Source organism: Pseudonaja textilis, chromosome 1 (genome assembly GCF_049901715.1).
Source record: "Pseudonaja textilis isolate UNSWEBS1 chromosome 1, rPseTex1.2, whole genome shotgun sequence".
Lineage (NCBI taxonomy): Eukaryota > Metazoa > Chordata > Lepidosauria > Squamata > Elapidae > Pseudonaja > Pseudonaja textilis.
The window spans coordinates 67,371,697-67,389,045 of record NC_141990.1 but is presented as its reverse complement, the minus strand read 5'-3'; the positions used below and the strand labels follow the sequence as shown (position 1 = coordinate 67,389,045).

Genomic DNA, 17,349 nt, shown 5'->3' with positions numbered 1-17,349 from the left:
AGGGAGCTCATCAATGGCTTTTCATCAGAGTGAAGTGATCCATAATAATAGATATAATGGAACAGGTTCTAACTGAATGTTAGAAAACCCATAACAAAAAAGCATTGCAATTAGTTCCCCAGACAAGTAGTGGTCTCCTTTCAGTGGATATGTTCAGGAAGTAATTAGCCAACCATCTTTCGGGATACTTTAATTTGGATTTCTTCATGGCCCCTTCCAAGAGGGTGGTTCTTTCAGGAAGAATGACCTTTCTGTTTGGTTAATCATTGTGCAATTCAGGAATGTCTATGGAGATTCTCAGTCATTCAGGCTTGTCCCTTTTTCCAAGAGGCAACTGGACTTTCCAGTTTTTCTTTGACGATGATTCACTTATCATCCAAGAAGCTTCTTCAGCTTCTTGGATGAGAAGCAAAATGTCTTCAAAGAAAAACCAGAAACTCCAGTTGCCTCTTGAAAAAGCACTTTGGGGATAACTCAGGGATGGTTAGGGTTATTAGCAGGGGTGGGCTGCTATGGGTCCGTCTGAATTCAGGAGAACCTGTAACAAATGTTATGGTCGGTTCGGACAACCTCCAAATCCCACCCCTGGCTGGCCCCTCCCCTCCCAAGTGGGGAGCTCCCAAGTCTCCACGTGGCCCATTTTGGATGCAAGGTAAGTGCAGGGCCCACATGGAGGCTGGGGGATGGCGAAAACTGGGCCTCTCAGAGGCTCCAGAAGGAAGACCGTTTTCGCCCCCCCACGGAGGTTCGAGGAAAGCCTGCAGAGGCTGGGGCAGGTGAAACATGCTGTGATGCAGGAGGTCGACTAGGCCGTGCCCACCAGGGCCACGCCCACCCAGCAACCAGGCAGAGAACCCGTTGCTGAAATTTTTGAAGCCCACCCCTGGTTATTAGGCGGAGACAGAAGACAACATAAAGCCAGGCACTAATTTCCAAATAAAGAATGAGACAGGTAAAAGGCAGTAGATAAGCTGTGGGCAATGAAAGGAAACAAGAAGCCAGAAATGACAACTATAAATAAAACTGTCAGGCTGGCAGGCTTCAAATAGATTTAATAAGGAAGAAGAGGAAGGATCACGTATTCTTAATAAACCCTTGTGGTATTCCATGATAATCATGATGGTTGTGCTGTATTTCAGCTTCAGAGGTAAAAAGTTGCCTTGAGCATGCAAGGCCCAAAGCTGGCACCTGGTTGCCAATTTTTAAAGTGATGTCACTTTACCTAATATTGTGCAACTGCTTTAAGAAGTTGTGGGCAGGTATTACATTTGCACCCCTGCATGTTTCTAAATATGATTTTTTTTTTTGCCTTCCTGCTGAAGTACTGTACAGCTCTAAGGGTCACTAGAATTACTAGAAAGTTTTCTTGGTAGAACACTAGCAAAATGTTTTAATCTTTAATTTGACGCACATTATGTAAATTTAATATTTAAATCTAGTATTTGGAGCTATAATTTAGAAATAGTTTCTTTAAATGTTTTGTTCTATTTATTTTGCAAGGTCAACCTTATTTCTTAAGATGCATGAGACCAACCTAAAACCAAGGCAAAAGAAAATGCTTAACAGAATATATTTAATACAGAGTTATGTAGGATCTCTACTTAGTCACTAGGTGGCAGTTATACATCTCAAAATAAGTCTTACAGATCCAGCCAAGTGTTTTTCTCCTGTCAAACTTGTTATTTTTAGTGGGTATATTTATTTATTTGAGGCAGATATTAGTGGTTGTCTGAATTGCTGCAGTGGTGCCTCCATTATGTCATCGCAACTGGCCAGCTTTTCTTGAAGTCTTATAGCTGTGAAGTCCAACATATATTTATTGCCCTCCATGGAATAAGGCCTGAGAGTACTTTGTCCCCATAATACACCCTGATTTGTTTACTTAACTGTATTTAAAATAACTGGACTGGTGATTTAACATTTCCTTATGCTAAAAAAATACTTAATTTGTTATAGACAATAGTAAATATAATCAACTTGTCATAAATTTAAAAGAAAGGGACACTGTTTTAATAAACATACAAATTGTAATAAAAACACTGCACTTCAAAATTGCATCAAAACAGAGACCAGACACTTATAATCCCAAAGCCTTTTAAAGTAAGAAAGGTTTTGGCCTTCTTACACAAAGCAATTGAGGGAAAACAATTTCACATTTATGGAACCACCCAAAAATGTTCTCTTTCTCTCTTTTTCAATTAAATGAGAAAATTAATTTTCTGAGAATATTGGCACACTATGATGAAGATCTCAACAAGTAAACAGGAAAAGCACTCCTTATAACTTGATATTAAATACAGGTTGTATGAATATAAGGATCTTCCTAGATTTAATAGAGCTATGAGTAAACAGAATCCAAATATTGTAATAAATTTTTGTCATGTGAGGAATTTTACCATACATCCCAAATCTGAAAAATAATGCTTAACTCTGTATGATATTCCAATATTGAGATGTAGAAGGTGGTTTTAATTTCATACATTGAGCATTAAAAAAGACTCCATAGTTAACATGCTCAATGTTTACAGAATAACAAAATAAAAATTAATCAATTCCATAAGATTTGTCCATTTTAAAAAGCATTATTGTGAGGGAAATATTTTCTTTATTGCAATTGCAGTGGCAATATTTACAAATTATGTAAAATATGAAAGAATGTATTTTGACATAGTAATACAAATCAGGGGTAGTAAATCAGATCCTTATTCGGTGTAATCACTTGAAAAACTATAGTTTCATTAGAATAGCCCTCCTGTTTTGTGCCAACAGATTTGTGCAACTTTCCTAATAAAGTTTTCAAATATAGGAAAGAAGTCTTTGTATATAAAGAGCTAGGAATACATTTATTATCAAAGTGCCCTGAAATACCCTAAAATATATTGACTAGATAGAAATATTTTTAAATATGTCCTTGAAGAAAAAAATAATGATTGTACAATAATTACAATCTTTCTTATAATAATAGCTTGCTAATATAAAAACCAATACATTGCCATTTCTGTGCATTAAATTGTTAGAATTCAGTTGTCCAAGGGTAATTGTTATAAAGTCAGTTGGAGAATTTGAAGAAGCTAATAGAGATACAAAGAATTCTCAAGACGCTGGTTTCTGCTCAAAAGGGTTTAACGGATTTAACAAATAATCAGAGTTGGAAGGGACCTTGTAGGTCATCTAGTCCAACCCTCTGCCCAAGCAGGAAACCCTACACCATTTCTGACAAATGGCAGTCCAATCTCTTCTTGAAGGTCTCAAGTGATGGTGCTCCCACAACTTCTGAGGGCAAGCTGGTTGATTGTTCTCACTGTTAGAAAGTTTAATAATCCCTGTTTATTTAATTCATATAACAACAAAACTGAGATTCGGCCAAGACAAAAAGATGAGCGGCTCTAAATCAGGGGTGTCAAACTCAAGGCCCATGAGGTTGTTTAAATCTGGCCCACAGGGCTGGCCTGGAAATAGCAAAGGACCGGGCCACAGTGCCTCTGGCAGCCAAAATGAGATTTGCTTTCCCCACACCCCATTTTGGCTTACAAAGTGCTGCAGGAGGCCATCCAGGCCAAAAAATGAGACACGCAGGGGCTGCATGCAACCCCCAAGCTCCCTTGCACCCCATTTTGGCTGGCAGGGTGCTGCAGCAGGCATCCATCCTGTCTGCCTCCCTTCTGGATGGCCCACAGATCAGAACTACTGCTAATCCGCCCCTCGAAGAAATCCAGATTTACAGCCCTGCTCTAAATCATTCACTGAGCTATATGATCATGTGGGCACTTGAACCTGGGTTTCCCTGCTCATACTCCACCATCTTAATTGTCACAGTACACTGTCATTTAAATTAGGCAGATTATAACAGAATAATTCAGTGTGAGATTTTGATAAGTAAGACAAAAGAGATGATATATGAAAGTTGAAAAGGGAGAGGATGGTTTTAAACAGTAAATAACAAATGGGTAATATTAATATTAGCTAAAGAAAAATACACTATACTCTAAATCATGGATACAATCACAATCATTTATTATAAGAGACATATGTTCCTAATATTTCTTTACTAAGTCTTCATGATGGAACTAATAGTAGTAATAATTTCCTTTCTCAGAGACACTGGTTAATCTCTTTGGAAATGGACAAACGTTTTGGCAAACTTAAGCTCAACGTTAAAGTGTTGCTGAGATATAAGTAAATTTATCAAGGATAGAAGGGCTTGGCAAGGGAAGAGCTTTGGTCTTTCAGAAAATGCTACTATGTGAAATTCTGCAGAGTTTTACAAGTTTGGCAGTTCTGAACTATTTGCAGGGCAACTTAAAGAAGTTTTAAGATACTTCAGCAACTCTATATGCCTCTAGCCTTTCCAGTGTACTGTGTCCATCGTTTAGTTGTCCAAAACCATGTATAAACACAAGAAGCGTCCTGTTAAAACAGGCCTATGGCCAATCTAATCAAGCAGCCTATGTGACTCACTGGTCAACCAGATATATTGAAGATTATCAGTCAAATGATAACTGTGCTTTCATTAAAGAGATTAAAAGTAAACATTTTAGTTTTCTTAAGTAATGCCTTCTGGTTTACTGTGATGTTTTACATTTGTAAAAGTTCACCATGAAAAAAAAGGGACACAAATGAAATGATCATTGTAACTTAACATCATGGTAATGTTAAAATTACCATAGGGTAACATTTTCAATTTTTATGCTAAATCTCAATTCCAGCCTTCATGTGTTATGGTCTAGAACTTAAGTTTCAACAACGTTGCAAAATTCCTAATCTTGGTTAAAGATTTGTTCAGAAGAAGAGTTCATCAGAACCCAAAGAATGAGAGGAGGGTAGCTTTGTATTGCCCTTGCTGTAGAAGAATTAACAGAATAGACTAATAGAATAAGAGAGCTGAAAGAGAGCTTGGAAGTCTTCAATCCCTGACCTTTTATAAAAAGAACAGGTTATCTTGTTTGTTTGTTCCTCAATCATTTTTCAATATAGAAAGATATAAATTGTTATCTTAGTTTGTATAAATTATTGTAGGCCAGACAAGGAATAATGGATGGAAACTGAACAAGGAGAGATTTAACCTGGAAATAAGGAGAAACTTTCTGACAGTGAGAACAATCAACCAATGGAACAGCTTTCCCTCGGAAGTTGTGGGAACGCCATCACTTGAGACTTTCAAGAGGGGATTGGACTGCCGCTTGTCAGAAATGGTGCAGGGTCTCCCACCTGGGTGTGGGGTTGGACTAGATGACTTACAAGGTCCCTTCCAACTCTGATTATCTGTTATCTACCTATAAAATTATTTATAGCTACTTAACAATGATGGGTTCTTGGTTGCTCTCTAAGATTGATTGTTTTCTTGCAGATGTTTCGTTAAAGGTAACATCATCAGTGCTAGCAAGGAATAAGTTTTGCTCTCAGATTATATTCTAGTAGCTTTCTATGTCAGTGGCAGTGGGAATAGTTTTGGAGGTTCTTTGGTTGAGTTGTTTACTGTTTGCTTGTTTGGCAGTTCCTTGGTTGGAATATTGTTTATTTCTTGATTGTTAGTCTCATGTTTATCTTGGAGTTAATCTATGCTTGTCTGGTTGTTGATTGCTGGTGTGGAGGTGTTTTGTTCTTTTTGTTTCCTTTTTGGTTTGTTGATTGTGCCTTTTGCACAATAGGTTGATATTGTTTATATCTGTGTCTATTTGATGGCTAATTTATCAGAGTGCCAAGCTTCTAGAAATTCCCTAGCATTATTAGACTTGGCTTGGTCTAGGATGGTCACAGTTTCCTAGTTGAAGCAATAGTTAAGTCTGTCCACATGTTATGAAATTATCAATGAAAACTCTTTAATTTCACAACACATGGATAGACATTCTCCTTTGTTGGTCTTTAATAATAGTATAAGTTGTAACATTGTTGGCACACCATTGTTGTATGTCACTCAGAGTGACATTTTGTGAGATGGAAGGTCATAGACATAATACGTAATATGAAATTCTTACAGCATGAACAAGCATGAGAATATTCCAAATGTGCTTTTCATAAGGCAACAGGACTTTCTTGTTTTTTCCTTGAAAAATATTTTACTTCTCATCCAAGGAGCTTCTTCAGTTCTGCCAAAGCATAATTAACCTCTCTGGTGTTGCACCACAGCAACTGCTACTTAAAATATGCTTCCTCAGATTCAAGACTAAATTTGAAGAATTGATGAGATTGAAAGCTTGCTTGCTTAGCAGCACTCCCAGTAATATTATAATAGGGGCTGTGGTGGCTCAAATGGTAAGATGCTGGGCCTGCGCACCGCTAAAGTTGGCAGCTTGATTCCCATGAGTGAATAAACCATGTAGGGACAAGAAAGGAACACCCCCCCCCCAATTGCCTATGGGCATTCAGGCATCCCACGGATAAAGATAACACTGCCCCCCCAAATTCCTTTCACAGAGGCAGCCAGACATCCCAGGGATCCCTTGCTAACACGTGCCATACGCTAAATAAATAAATATAATTTAATAATTATGAATTGGAGAATGGAGAATCATTCTCAACTACATTTTATGTGTTTATTTTATTCAATGGCTCAGATATTAAATATCTTGATGGAAGAACAATCATTCTAAGAGAAATGAGGGGCTAGTGTTAGGATATCAGTTTCCTGACAAATGATTAAGAGGAAATGACATCTGTTTGAATTAATGATGATTTGAAATAAGGGCCCAGTTACCTTGTATGGTAGTTCCCATACAAAATAATAGTAAATTTTGCCAACTAAAAGATTTTGTGTATTCATTTAATATTTCAGACTTCTTCAGTCTTTTACTAGGTAATCATTCTAAGATGTATGTAGAAAGTAGTATATTTTTTGTATTTATTAATGTATTTATTAACTGTTTTTAGCTCTGTTGTACACTGCCAAGGGTCAATTTTTGGTGAGATGGGCAACTATATAAATTGGTTTAAAAAATAAATATCACTGAATTATTTGTTTTCTCTCCGATAACACATCAAGAGAAAAAATGAGAAGCAGTGTCAAATGCTCTGCTCTACCGCAATGGTTCTCAACCTGTGGCCTGCAGAACTCAGGAGGCCATGATGTCATCACAGGGGTTCCACGAAGGCTTGAAAAAATGTTAAGTTTTAAATCTTCAGTTAAGTCTTGGTGGTGAGTGGCCATGGTCTATGGCCACAAAAGGTATTTAAAGGGACTTTGTGGCAGTGGTGAGATTCAATTTTTTTTACTACTACCTCTGTGGGCGTGGCTTGTGGATGTGGCAGGGCAAGGATACTGTAAAATCTCCAGTCAGAAGTGGTATTTGCTGGTTCTCCAAACTACTCAAAATTTACGCTACCAGTTCTCCAGAACTGGTCAGAACCTGCTGAATACTATCTCTGGTTGTGGTGAAGAAAAGGTTGAGAACTACTGATCTACCTGAAAAAAAGTGAACAGAACTGATAATTTATAACAATTCATCCCAAATAGCATAGTTCTAGATGATCTCACCTGTAACTTCCTTCCTTCATTAGTTGTCCAGCTATAGTAAGGGATTGTGAGAGCTGTAAGGCAAAATGTCAGGAAGGACTCAATCTAGGACATAATAAATTCAGACATGGAATTATCATCTCTGTTTTAGAAAGAAAATACATATCTTTATGTCCCCAACCTGCAGATACTTTACCATTCAATCTATTCAGGGTAGTGCATAGTTGTACCATTGTGGCCAAACTAGCTTAGAGGTATTTTGCAGCAAAATTTAACTTTACCAACTGTGTTCAGTTTTTGCTTAGATTCAAGATGCACCTCTGTTTGACTCTAAATGGCAGCTATGAATTTCTTTTGTTTATTTTTGTAGAGCATGATTTTTTTACCAAGAGGAACTTGGCACTTTGTCCATCTTTGATATTTTTAAAACACAATCTGTAGTTGTGCAAAAAGGTTGCAGTTCCATGCTTTCATGTAATACATCTATGTTATGCTTAGATGAGTCAACTGTACATAATATATAGTTACTGATACAGAGTCTAGTGTAAGGATGTCATAGAATTCTTGAGTACCATATTTGGAGGGAAATTGTTGATCCCTTTCATGCCACCATTACAAACAAATTCTAGATTTTATTGAACTACACACAAAAATACAGTTAATTTGTTTCGCAAAACAGATTTATTTGCAATTATTTTGTCCAATATTTTACTGTTTGTAAATATTTGCAGTAAACACATTTTTAATCTTAATGCGTACCTGAATGAGAGCTTTCACTGTTTTGCATATGTAACAGATTAGTGGTGTCATATATAAAACAAACTTAAAAGCTATTAGATTACTTAAATCAAAATAATCTGCTTTTCCAAAGAGAAATAACTTAGTTTCAATTTTTTGATTATACAGTATAAGTGGGTATTGAAAATTATTGTTGTTAAACTTTAAACTTTTTTAAGATTCCTAAAGACTTTGATATCTGCAAAAGAGACTTAAAAATCAACTTTAATTTTAAACAGACAAAAGAAACTGTCTTCAATCAGAAATGCCATCTTTTTTGTGTCTTATTGTTTAATAACAATTTCTTCATGTTAGAATTGGTTTGCATGGATGTTATAAAATTAAAGATGTAGCCAATCCAGTGTTTTTCTCTTTGGCTGAACTCAAAGGAAAAATTCTATCTTTCCACAAATGAGATTTTTAGATAGTATAAACTGAATTATTCTTTTTAGTGACATTCTAAACATTATTTCAGAGGCAAGCCAATTTGTATGGAGAAAGTTACCAACTTGTTTTGCTTGAAGCAGTTCTTTCAGTGGATGGATAGATTCAGAAAAATGAAAAGAGGCAAGATATTCTCTCTTTCTCTCTCTCTAACCCTTGGAGAAGATTTGGGACTAAAAGTATTTTCCAACCTGTTCCCCGCCGCCCCCCCCAAAAAGTTACTAAACTTTTATAAGCATATTTAAATTTAATAATGATATGTGTTCAGAGTGAACTACTTGGCTTGCTATCCTGATGAATCAATTAAAAGATTGAGTGCAATTGTGTGAATCAATGAACTTCAATAAAACTTGATTATTAGCAGATGTGTGCAGTGGCCTCCCTTAATTGTTTTATAAGACAGCCATTTCTATTATGTACTTATCCATGCTATAAATATAATATTACTGTGCCTTAATTTAATATCCATATTTTTGCCTACATTAACATTCTGGGTTTCTGGTTTGGCACTTTAAACTGGGAGACAAATTATCTGCTAAAGAGAAAAAAAAAGACAATGCCTTGTGAAGGAGCCTTTCTGTCTATACAGTGTCTTTTGGGTCTGTATAGGTCCTGATTTTGTCTCTACTTCTCCAGACAAGCAAAGATCCAACTTCAGCTCTTCTAAAGGGTTTGTGTGGCTTTGGGAGGATATAAGACAAACAAGCATTAAAAACCACAGTAAATGAAAGCACATAACTTTTCTGTTTCTGGCACAGTGACATTAATATTGCAGAGACTGACTGTCCTTATGTCTCCATATCAATGGGTCATACACCATTCTTGGCAGGTTTATGTTGGACATTTTTTTAAAGTATACAAACAAAGGTTAAGCAACCTTTGTATTCCAGTCATATAGTTGTATATCTCCTCTGTCATTCTGCTGTTCTTTTCATTATCATTCTCCCCTCACCCTTTCAGAAACAATGAAGTAAGTAATAAGGGGGCACATTAAACTTTTTTTTCCTTTGTGTGTGTAATGTAAAAGAAATTACTTCATTAATGTTGATTGTTTATCTCATTTTTACATTAAATCGAAACTGTCAGTCTATAAACATTCTTGTCTTTGAAAGCATCCTTGTTTTTGAAATGAATTCCTATAAGTCTGTGATTTGCTTATAATTTTGTGGTTATGAATTCCGGAAGAGTAATCATGTAAGTCTGCAGCGCAAGACATGCTGTGGTGTAAAGTCCAACTTCTGTCAAATTGGGATGAAGAAGTGCGGGCAAAGTTGAACTAAAGAAAGAGATAGACACTGGGAGAAGCAGAAGCAGAATAGAAATGTTGTTTGGTTTAACAAGTGGATGCTGTATAGTATGTGTACTGTATAATATGCTGAAGGTCTTCAAGAAAAGGATGGACAACCATTTATCTGGGATGGCATAAGGGTTCCTGCCTCGGGCAGGAGGTTGAACTAGAAGTCCCTTCCAGCCCTGTAATTCTATGATTAACCCTCTGTGTGTGCATGTGCATGTGTATTTTTATTTATTTATTTTTATTTGTTTGTCAAACATGTACAAGATAACAAGTATAAGTATGAACATAAACATGAACATGAACAAAGGAAGTAAATACAGATAAATTGGGATAGTAAGATAGGGATGGTAGGCCCACTGGTGTGCATGACCCCTTTAAGGACTTCTTAAGAATGGGGTGAGATCTACTGTAGACAGTTTGTGATTGAACCCGTGAGGGTTTGAGGTTGTAACAATGGAGTCAGGTAGAGCGTTCCAGGCGTTGACCACTCTGTTGCTGAAGTCATATTTTCTGCAATCAAGTTTGAAGCAGTTTACCTTGAGTTTGTATCAATTGTTTGCTTGTGTATTATTGTGGTTGAAGCTGAAAAATCCATTGACAGGCAAGGGTGTGTGTGTGTGTATGTGTGTGTGTGTTGTTGTTGTTGTTTTCTGAAGTTCTCTGCTATCCAACTATGGGTAGTGAGATGAAACCTTTACAGGTGTTCCTTCAAAACCCTGGTAACAAATACATTGGTATAGAACAGATACTTGCTCTGAGTAAAAAATCCAGCCATATCTGCCACTATTCTTAGAATACACTTAGATTTAGAATAACTTTATTGTCACTTTGAATGTACACTAATCAGCATACATTAAAATGAAATTTTGTTACATACAGCTCTCAAAGGGTCGCCACCTCCAATATACACTACATAAACATGATTAAATAAATAAATAAAATAAATACAAAATTATGCATATACTCACATAGTAAAGAAACAACATAGTCTAGTTTGAATGTATACATATACATGGCAAAAAAAAACAAATCTTGAGAGTTTCCCAGATGGATGGCACAGGGAATAAAGCTGTTACAGAATCTAGTAGTCCTGTTAGAAATACTTCTAAACCTCCTCCCAGAGAAGAGCAACAAAAACAGACCGTAAAGTGGATGTGTGAGGTCTCTAACAATGTTTTGAGCTCTAACCATTTAGTGCTTATAAGCAGTATCCTGAATAACAGGAAGCAAGCTTCCTATAATCTTCTCAGCTGTCCTTACCACTCTTTGTATGGACTTTCTATCTGAGGCACTGCTGCCACCAAACCAAACAATGATGCAGTTTGTTAAAATGCAATTGAGCCTCTGTAGAAAGTGGCCAGGGCATAAGGAGAAAGATGTACTCTCCTCATCCAGCACAGGAAATGCAGGTGCTGGTTTGCACATTTCACTAAGGATCATGTGTGGAGACAATTCAGATTGTTAGTTATCTGCACCCCCAGATACTTAATACTGTTGAACCCCTCTACAGCTGCATCCTTGATACTGAGTGGAGTCTGACTATGCCAGCTCTTTCTAAAATCTACAATGATCTCCTTTGTTTTATTAATATTTAGAACCAGGTTGCTTTTATTGCACCAGTCCACCAGAGCCTTCACCTTTTCCCTATATGCATTTCCATTGCCGTCCTGGATAAGACCCACCTCTGCCTTGTCATCCGCATACTTCACAATATGATTCATAGCAGATTTGGCACGGGTCATGGGTCATCAAGGTGAACAGTAGTGGGCTCAAGACACAGCCCTATGGAGAACCTGTGCTCAAGGAGGTGGAATTGGAAACTTTTCTTCCAATTCCCACAAACTGGGGCCTATCAATAAGGAAATCCAGTATCCAATTACATAAAGGAGTATTAAAACCTAATAGGCCCAGTTTGTTCACCAAATATTGAGTAATGATTATGTTGAACGCTGAACTAAAATCAACAAACAGCCTTCACATATGAGTATTCTCCTCCTCCAGGTGCACCAAGCTAAGATGAAGCACATAGGAAAGTGCATCATCTATAGAGCAGTTCTTCAAATAAGCAAACTGTAATGAGTCAAATTTATTTATTTATTTGTCAATCGCTTACAAGATAATAGGTATAAGTATAAACATAATTATGAACACATGAAATGGATACATATAAGAAAAATAAAAAGAAACAGTAGGACAGGGACGGTAGGCACGTTGGTGCGCTTATGCATGCCCCCTACAGACCTCTTAGGAAAGGGGGGAGGCAGGACATTGCAATGTATGATTTTATATACTATACTTTTCTAGGTCTAGAATTTCAAGTCTGGTGGCATAAGGTATTCTGCAACGAGTAGAGGAATGGAGAACTCTTCTTGTGAAATATTTCTGAACTTTCTCAACTGTGTTAATATCAGATACGTAATGTGCGTTCCAGACTGATGAGCTGTATTTGAGTATTTGAGTATTGACCATTCTGATACATAATCGAGGTCTTTTTGAAGGGTAGCAGTATTGTCTGTGGTGTTGAATAGCTTTACATCATCAGCGAAGAGAATGCAGTTGCTCTTGATATGATCACAGAGATCATTTATGTACAGTATGAAGAGAGTTGGTCCTAGAACACTGCCTGGGGGACACCACTGTTGACGGGTACAGAATTTGATAGGACGCTCCCAATTTTGACCATTTGTTGTCTGTTTGACAGAAATGCTTCTATCCGGTTATATAGGTGTCCAGAGATACCATAAGATTTTAGTTTTAGGAGTAGTTTATCATGTATCACTGAATCAAAGGCTTTACAGAAGTCTATGTAGATTGCGTTTATTGGTTTACCCTGATCAAGTTGTGTAGTCCATATGTTTTTACAGTGTAAGAGTTGCAGATTGCAGGATAGTTTTTTTCTGAAACCAAATCGTTTATTAGAGAGTAGGTTGTTTGTCTCTAAGTGGAGGATAATGGATTGGTTAATAATTGATTCCATGACTTTACAGGTGACGTTTACATGTCCACCCAGTCACATGACCACCAAAACACATCCACCACCTAAGCCACGCCCACAGAACTAGTTGTTAAAAATTTTGAATTCCATACATGGATAGATACCCCTTCCAATAATTTTCAACATTTAACTGGATTGGAAAATATAAAAAGAACTGGGTAAAACATGCACATGCACAGAAATTGTGGAAAGACAAAGTTAAATTCAACATTTTGAAATGGTATTCTTTTTTTTAAATCAAGTTTTATTGTACTTTTCCACAATTACAAATCTCTTGTACATTCTTTACAACACTCTGACATCAAAATTTTCACATATATCTACATATATATATATATGTATGGCATTCAGCTTTGTTCGGGTATTTTCCCACGTCATTGTAGTTATGCTTTTAAAGTTGTAGCGACGTTTCAGCAGAATCTCATCTGCCATCATCTGCTGAACCGTCGCTACAACTTTAAAAGCATAACTACAATGACGTGGGAAAATACCCGAACAAAGCTGAATGCCATACATGTAAATACCCATAAAAACTTAAGAAAACAAATATATATATATATATATATATATATATATATATATATATATATATATATATATATATATATATATATATGGATCTTTGGTTGTTCGGGTTTTCTCCGCGTAAGATTCAAAGTATCTAGGCAACGTTTCGATGAAGTCTCATTCATCATCTTCAGGCTTCTGTCTCCGGCTCTGTGCTTCTCAGAGTAATGTGAGATTGCAGCTGCTTCCTCCTTTTAACTGCCAGTGGGGGTGGGACTTGATTGGGTGGGGGCTTGGCTGTGTTCTGATTGGGTGGGGGGGTGTTCTCATTGGTAGGGGGTTTGGCTGTGTTCTGATTGGTTGGGGGGTTAGCCGTGTTCTGATTGGTTGGAGGTGTGTTCTGTTCAGGTGGGGGCTTGGTTGTGCTCAGGTTACTCTTAGTTGCTGGGGGATTTGAGCTGGTGAGTTGTGATCTTGCTGTTTGGCTTCTAGTACGTGGTCCTGCTGCATCTTCATAGTGGGTGTCGGTTTGCTTCATGTATGGCTCAGAGGGGTTTGAAGTGGGTAGTGATGCAGCTGCAGTGCAGCTTCTGGTCCATGGTCGTGTCTCATTTTCTGAATGGGTGGGAGTCTGTTTTCTATATGGAAGTGTGGTGGTGGCATCTTGTGTGGCTCTCATGGGTGTGGGTCTGGTGTCCTTCTTCATGTTAGGTACTCGTCTGTTCGTGAGGGCGGGTTTCCAAATGGCTGGAAGGCGGGAGGTGTCATCTCGTTTGTTCATGCTGTGTGGGCGTTTTTCTATCTCTATGGCTTCTCTGATTATTCTGCTGTTGAAGTGTTCGGTTTTGGCGATAGTTCTGGTATTTTTAAAATCAATTTCATGTCCTGTGGCTTTGAGGTGTTGGACCAGGGAAGAGGTCGTTTCTTCTTTTTTGATTGAGTTCTTATGTTCTTCAATGCGTGCACTTATTCTTCTGTTAGTTTGTCCAATGTATGTGGTAGGGCAGGCAGTACAGGGGATTTCGTATAACCCCTTACCAATGAGAACACACCCCCACCCAATCAGAACACAGCCAAGCCCCCACCCAATCAAGTCCCACCCCCACTGGCAGTTAAAAGGAGGAAGCAGCTGCAATCTCACATTACTCTGAGAAGCACAGAGCCGGAGACAGAAGCCTGAAGATGATGAATGAGACTTCATCGAAACGTTGCCTAGATACTTTGAATCTTACGCGGGAGAAAACCCGAACAACCAAAGATCCACATACAAATACCCGCGAGAACCTCAGAAAACAAATATATATATATATACTTTTAATTCTTATTTCTACTGTCTAACCAACTATACCACTTATCCCAGATTGTATAATGTTCTGATTCCTCTCTATCTTGCAGTTCCAAAGTAAGTTTAACCATCTCAGCACAGTCCAACACTAAAGGATAGCTACCTATATAATATTATCTATAATATATCTATACTATATGTTTTAGGTTGCATATGATTTAAACTTCAAAATAAATGTGTGAGATATAACCCACTCTGAGCATTTAATAGTATTAAGACTTTCATAATGTGTTAGAGTATTCACAGGCTATATATTATCTTTATATGGTTAGTCTCAGTATGTATCAGGCAAAGGTCTTATGCAAAGTCTTATTTTCTTCCTGCATGTTGACTCTTCTTTCCTGTTTCCTAGGAAAATGTTACAATGAAATCAGAAATGCGGGCAAATGAAATTCAGCGGCTGGAGCAAACCATACAGGATTTAAAAACAAAAATTGCGGAGCTAGAGAAACAGTTTCCAGCAACAGAGGTGTTGGATTCAAGCAGAAGCGTGTGGAATGAGACCCAACAGCCGACTCATGAAGGATCGCCTCCCAGAGCTTTTCAAGAACATGAATTGTGTGCTCTAGTTAAAACTATAACTGCAACATCTGTGCAGACATCTCCAACAGATGTTTGTTTAACACACATAATGCCTTCAGACAGTACACTGCCACAAGCACCTCCCCACCTCAGAGGGGATCCAGGTCAAGGGCCAACTCAGCCGTTGCCAACACTTGAGCCACAACCCACCTTTTGCTCTGAAATAGCTTTAGTTTTGTCACCCAAACGGATTTCAGTACAGCTGGATGCTTTCCAGGAACAATTGACAACGCCACAAACTTCATGTTTATTTCAAGAGGAATCTGTGCCATCAGCTCCCCGTCTTCCTCTGAATATGGAGACCGTAACAAGGAATGAACATTCCCCATCTTTATCTTCTCCCATCGCTTCTGCTCCTCTATCTACTGACACTGGAATTTCTCTGCCTGGGGCAGGTGGCCCTTTTTTATCTTCATCAGTGTCACCCCCCTCGTCCCTTTCTGCCTCAGGATATTTAGGGTCTTCATCTGACCTAGTACCAACCTCTGCTCCATCATTCCCCACCAAAAGGACTTCTTCCCCTTCATGTCTGACAGAAATGGGCATGATGCCATCTACCCCTTCTTTATCTCCTGCAAGCATCTCTTCTATGCCGCCTTTGCCTACTGCTGGACTACCTACCGAGATCTCATCTCTACCACCTTTTCCTGTAACTGGAATTCCACCTCCTCCACCTTTGCCAGGACCAGTTAGTTCCTTTTTGCCAGGGATAGTGACACCCCCTCCGCCGCCACCCCCGTTGCCAGGCATGGGAGTGCCACCCCTCCTCCCCACCCCCATTGCCAGGCATGGGAGTGCTGCCCCCTCCACCCCCACCCCCATTGCCAGGCATGGGAGTGCCACCCCTCCGCCCCCACCCCCGTTGCCAGGCATGGGAGTGCCACCCCCTCCGCCTCCACCTCCATTGCCAGGCATGGGAGTGCCACCCCTCCGCCCCCACCTCCATTGCCAAGCATGGGAGTGCCACCCTCCGCCCCCACCTCCATTGCCAGGCATGGGAGTGCCTCCTCCTCCTCCACCTCCTCCACCTTTGCCAGGTATGGGAGTGCCACCCCGCCTCCACCCCCTTGGCCAGGTATGGGGGACTTCCTCTTCCTCCCCCTCTGCAAGGACCAACAGTGCTGCCTCCTCCACCCCCTTTGCCTGGGGCAGGAGCTCCCGCTTTGCCTGGAATGGGCACGCCACCACCCCCAGCTCCTAGTCTACCACAAGTGTCTGGGTTTCTTCCTCCTCCTTTGCCAACCGGTTTATTTGTAATGGGAATTAATCAGGAAAAAAGTAGCAGGAAGCATGCAATAGAACCTTCTCGACCCATGAAGCCTCTTTATTGGACAAGAATCCAGCTTCATAATAAAAGGTAAACAATATGTTAAAAACGTTGGTCTGAAGCTTTTGAAATATAATATCAATTTCTCTAGAACTGTAAATACAGTAAGCCATTTGTCTGTACATTGTTCTTTCTGTAGCGCTATAAATTCAGAACTGTAGCTTAAAGTGCTTTTTCACTGTATTGGTTTTTAAGCCTTTGTGAAACAATGTTAGGAAGAAATATTACCCTAAATATTTTTAAAGGTAAATACTACCATGTGGTATAGCCTTACCACATAGTTTTTGGCAGGATATATTTATCTTTCCAATGCAGCAATGTGTATTACTATCCTTTCTTAATCATATGTAATAACATGGGTATATTTGGATTCCCACCCCCCATGCATATTGGCTTTTCTCAATGACCAGTTCATACCCATCACGCCTCTGTACTAGATTCCTTTGTTATTTTTTTTTCTTACCTCTTTTTGCTCTTTTTTTCCTCATTGCTAAATTTTCACAGACCCAAATACATGTCCAAATGGTGGTTGGAAATGAATCAATAACAGACTTGTTCCATGAACAATCTGGACCACTCCTCCCACCCCCCACTCCCCAAAAAACCCTTATTACCATCATTTGTC

The 17,349-nt window shown here is 38.7% G+C and overlaps 1 protein-coding gene across 1 annotated transcript in view; it reads left to right on the top strand.

Moving 5' to 3' along the window:
• FMN2 (formin 2) overlaps positions 1-17,349 on the top strand; it is a 187,112-nt gene that overhangs the window by 43,625 nt on the left and 126,138 nt on the right. Inside the window, 7 exon segments of the mRNA XM_087937054.1 lie at positions 15,168-16,166; positions 16,168-16,240; positions 16,243-16,323; positions 16,326-16,365; positions 16,367-16,446; positions 16,449-16,477; positions 16,480-16,754. Coding sequence (XP_087793180.1) covers positions 15,168-16,166; positions 16,168-16,240; positions 16,243-16,323; positions 16,326-16,365; positions 16,367-16,446; positions 16,449-16,477; positions 16,480-16,754 — 1,577 coding nt within the window.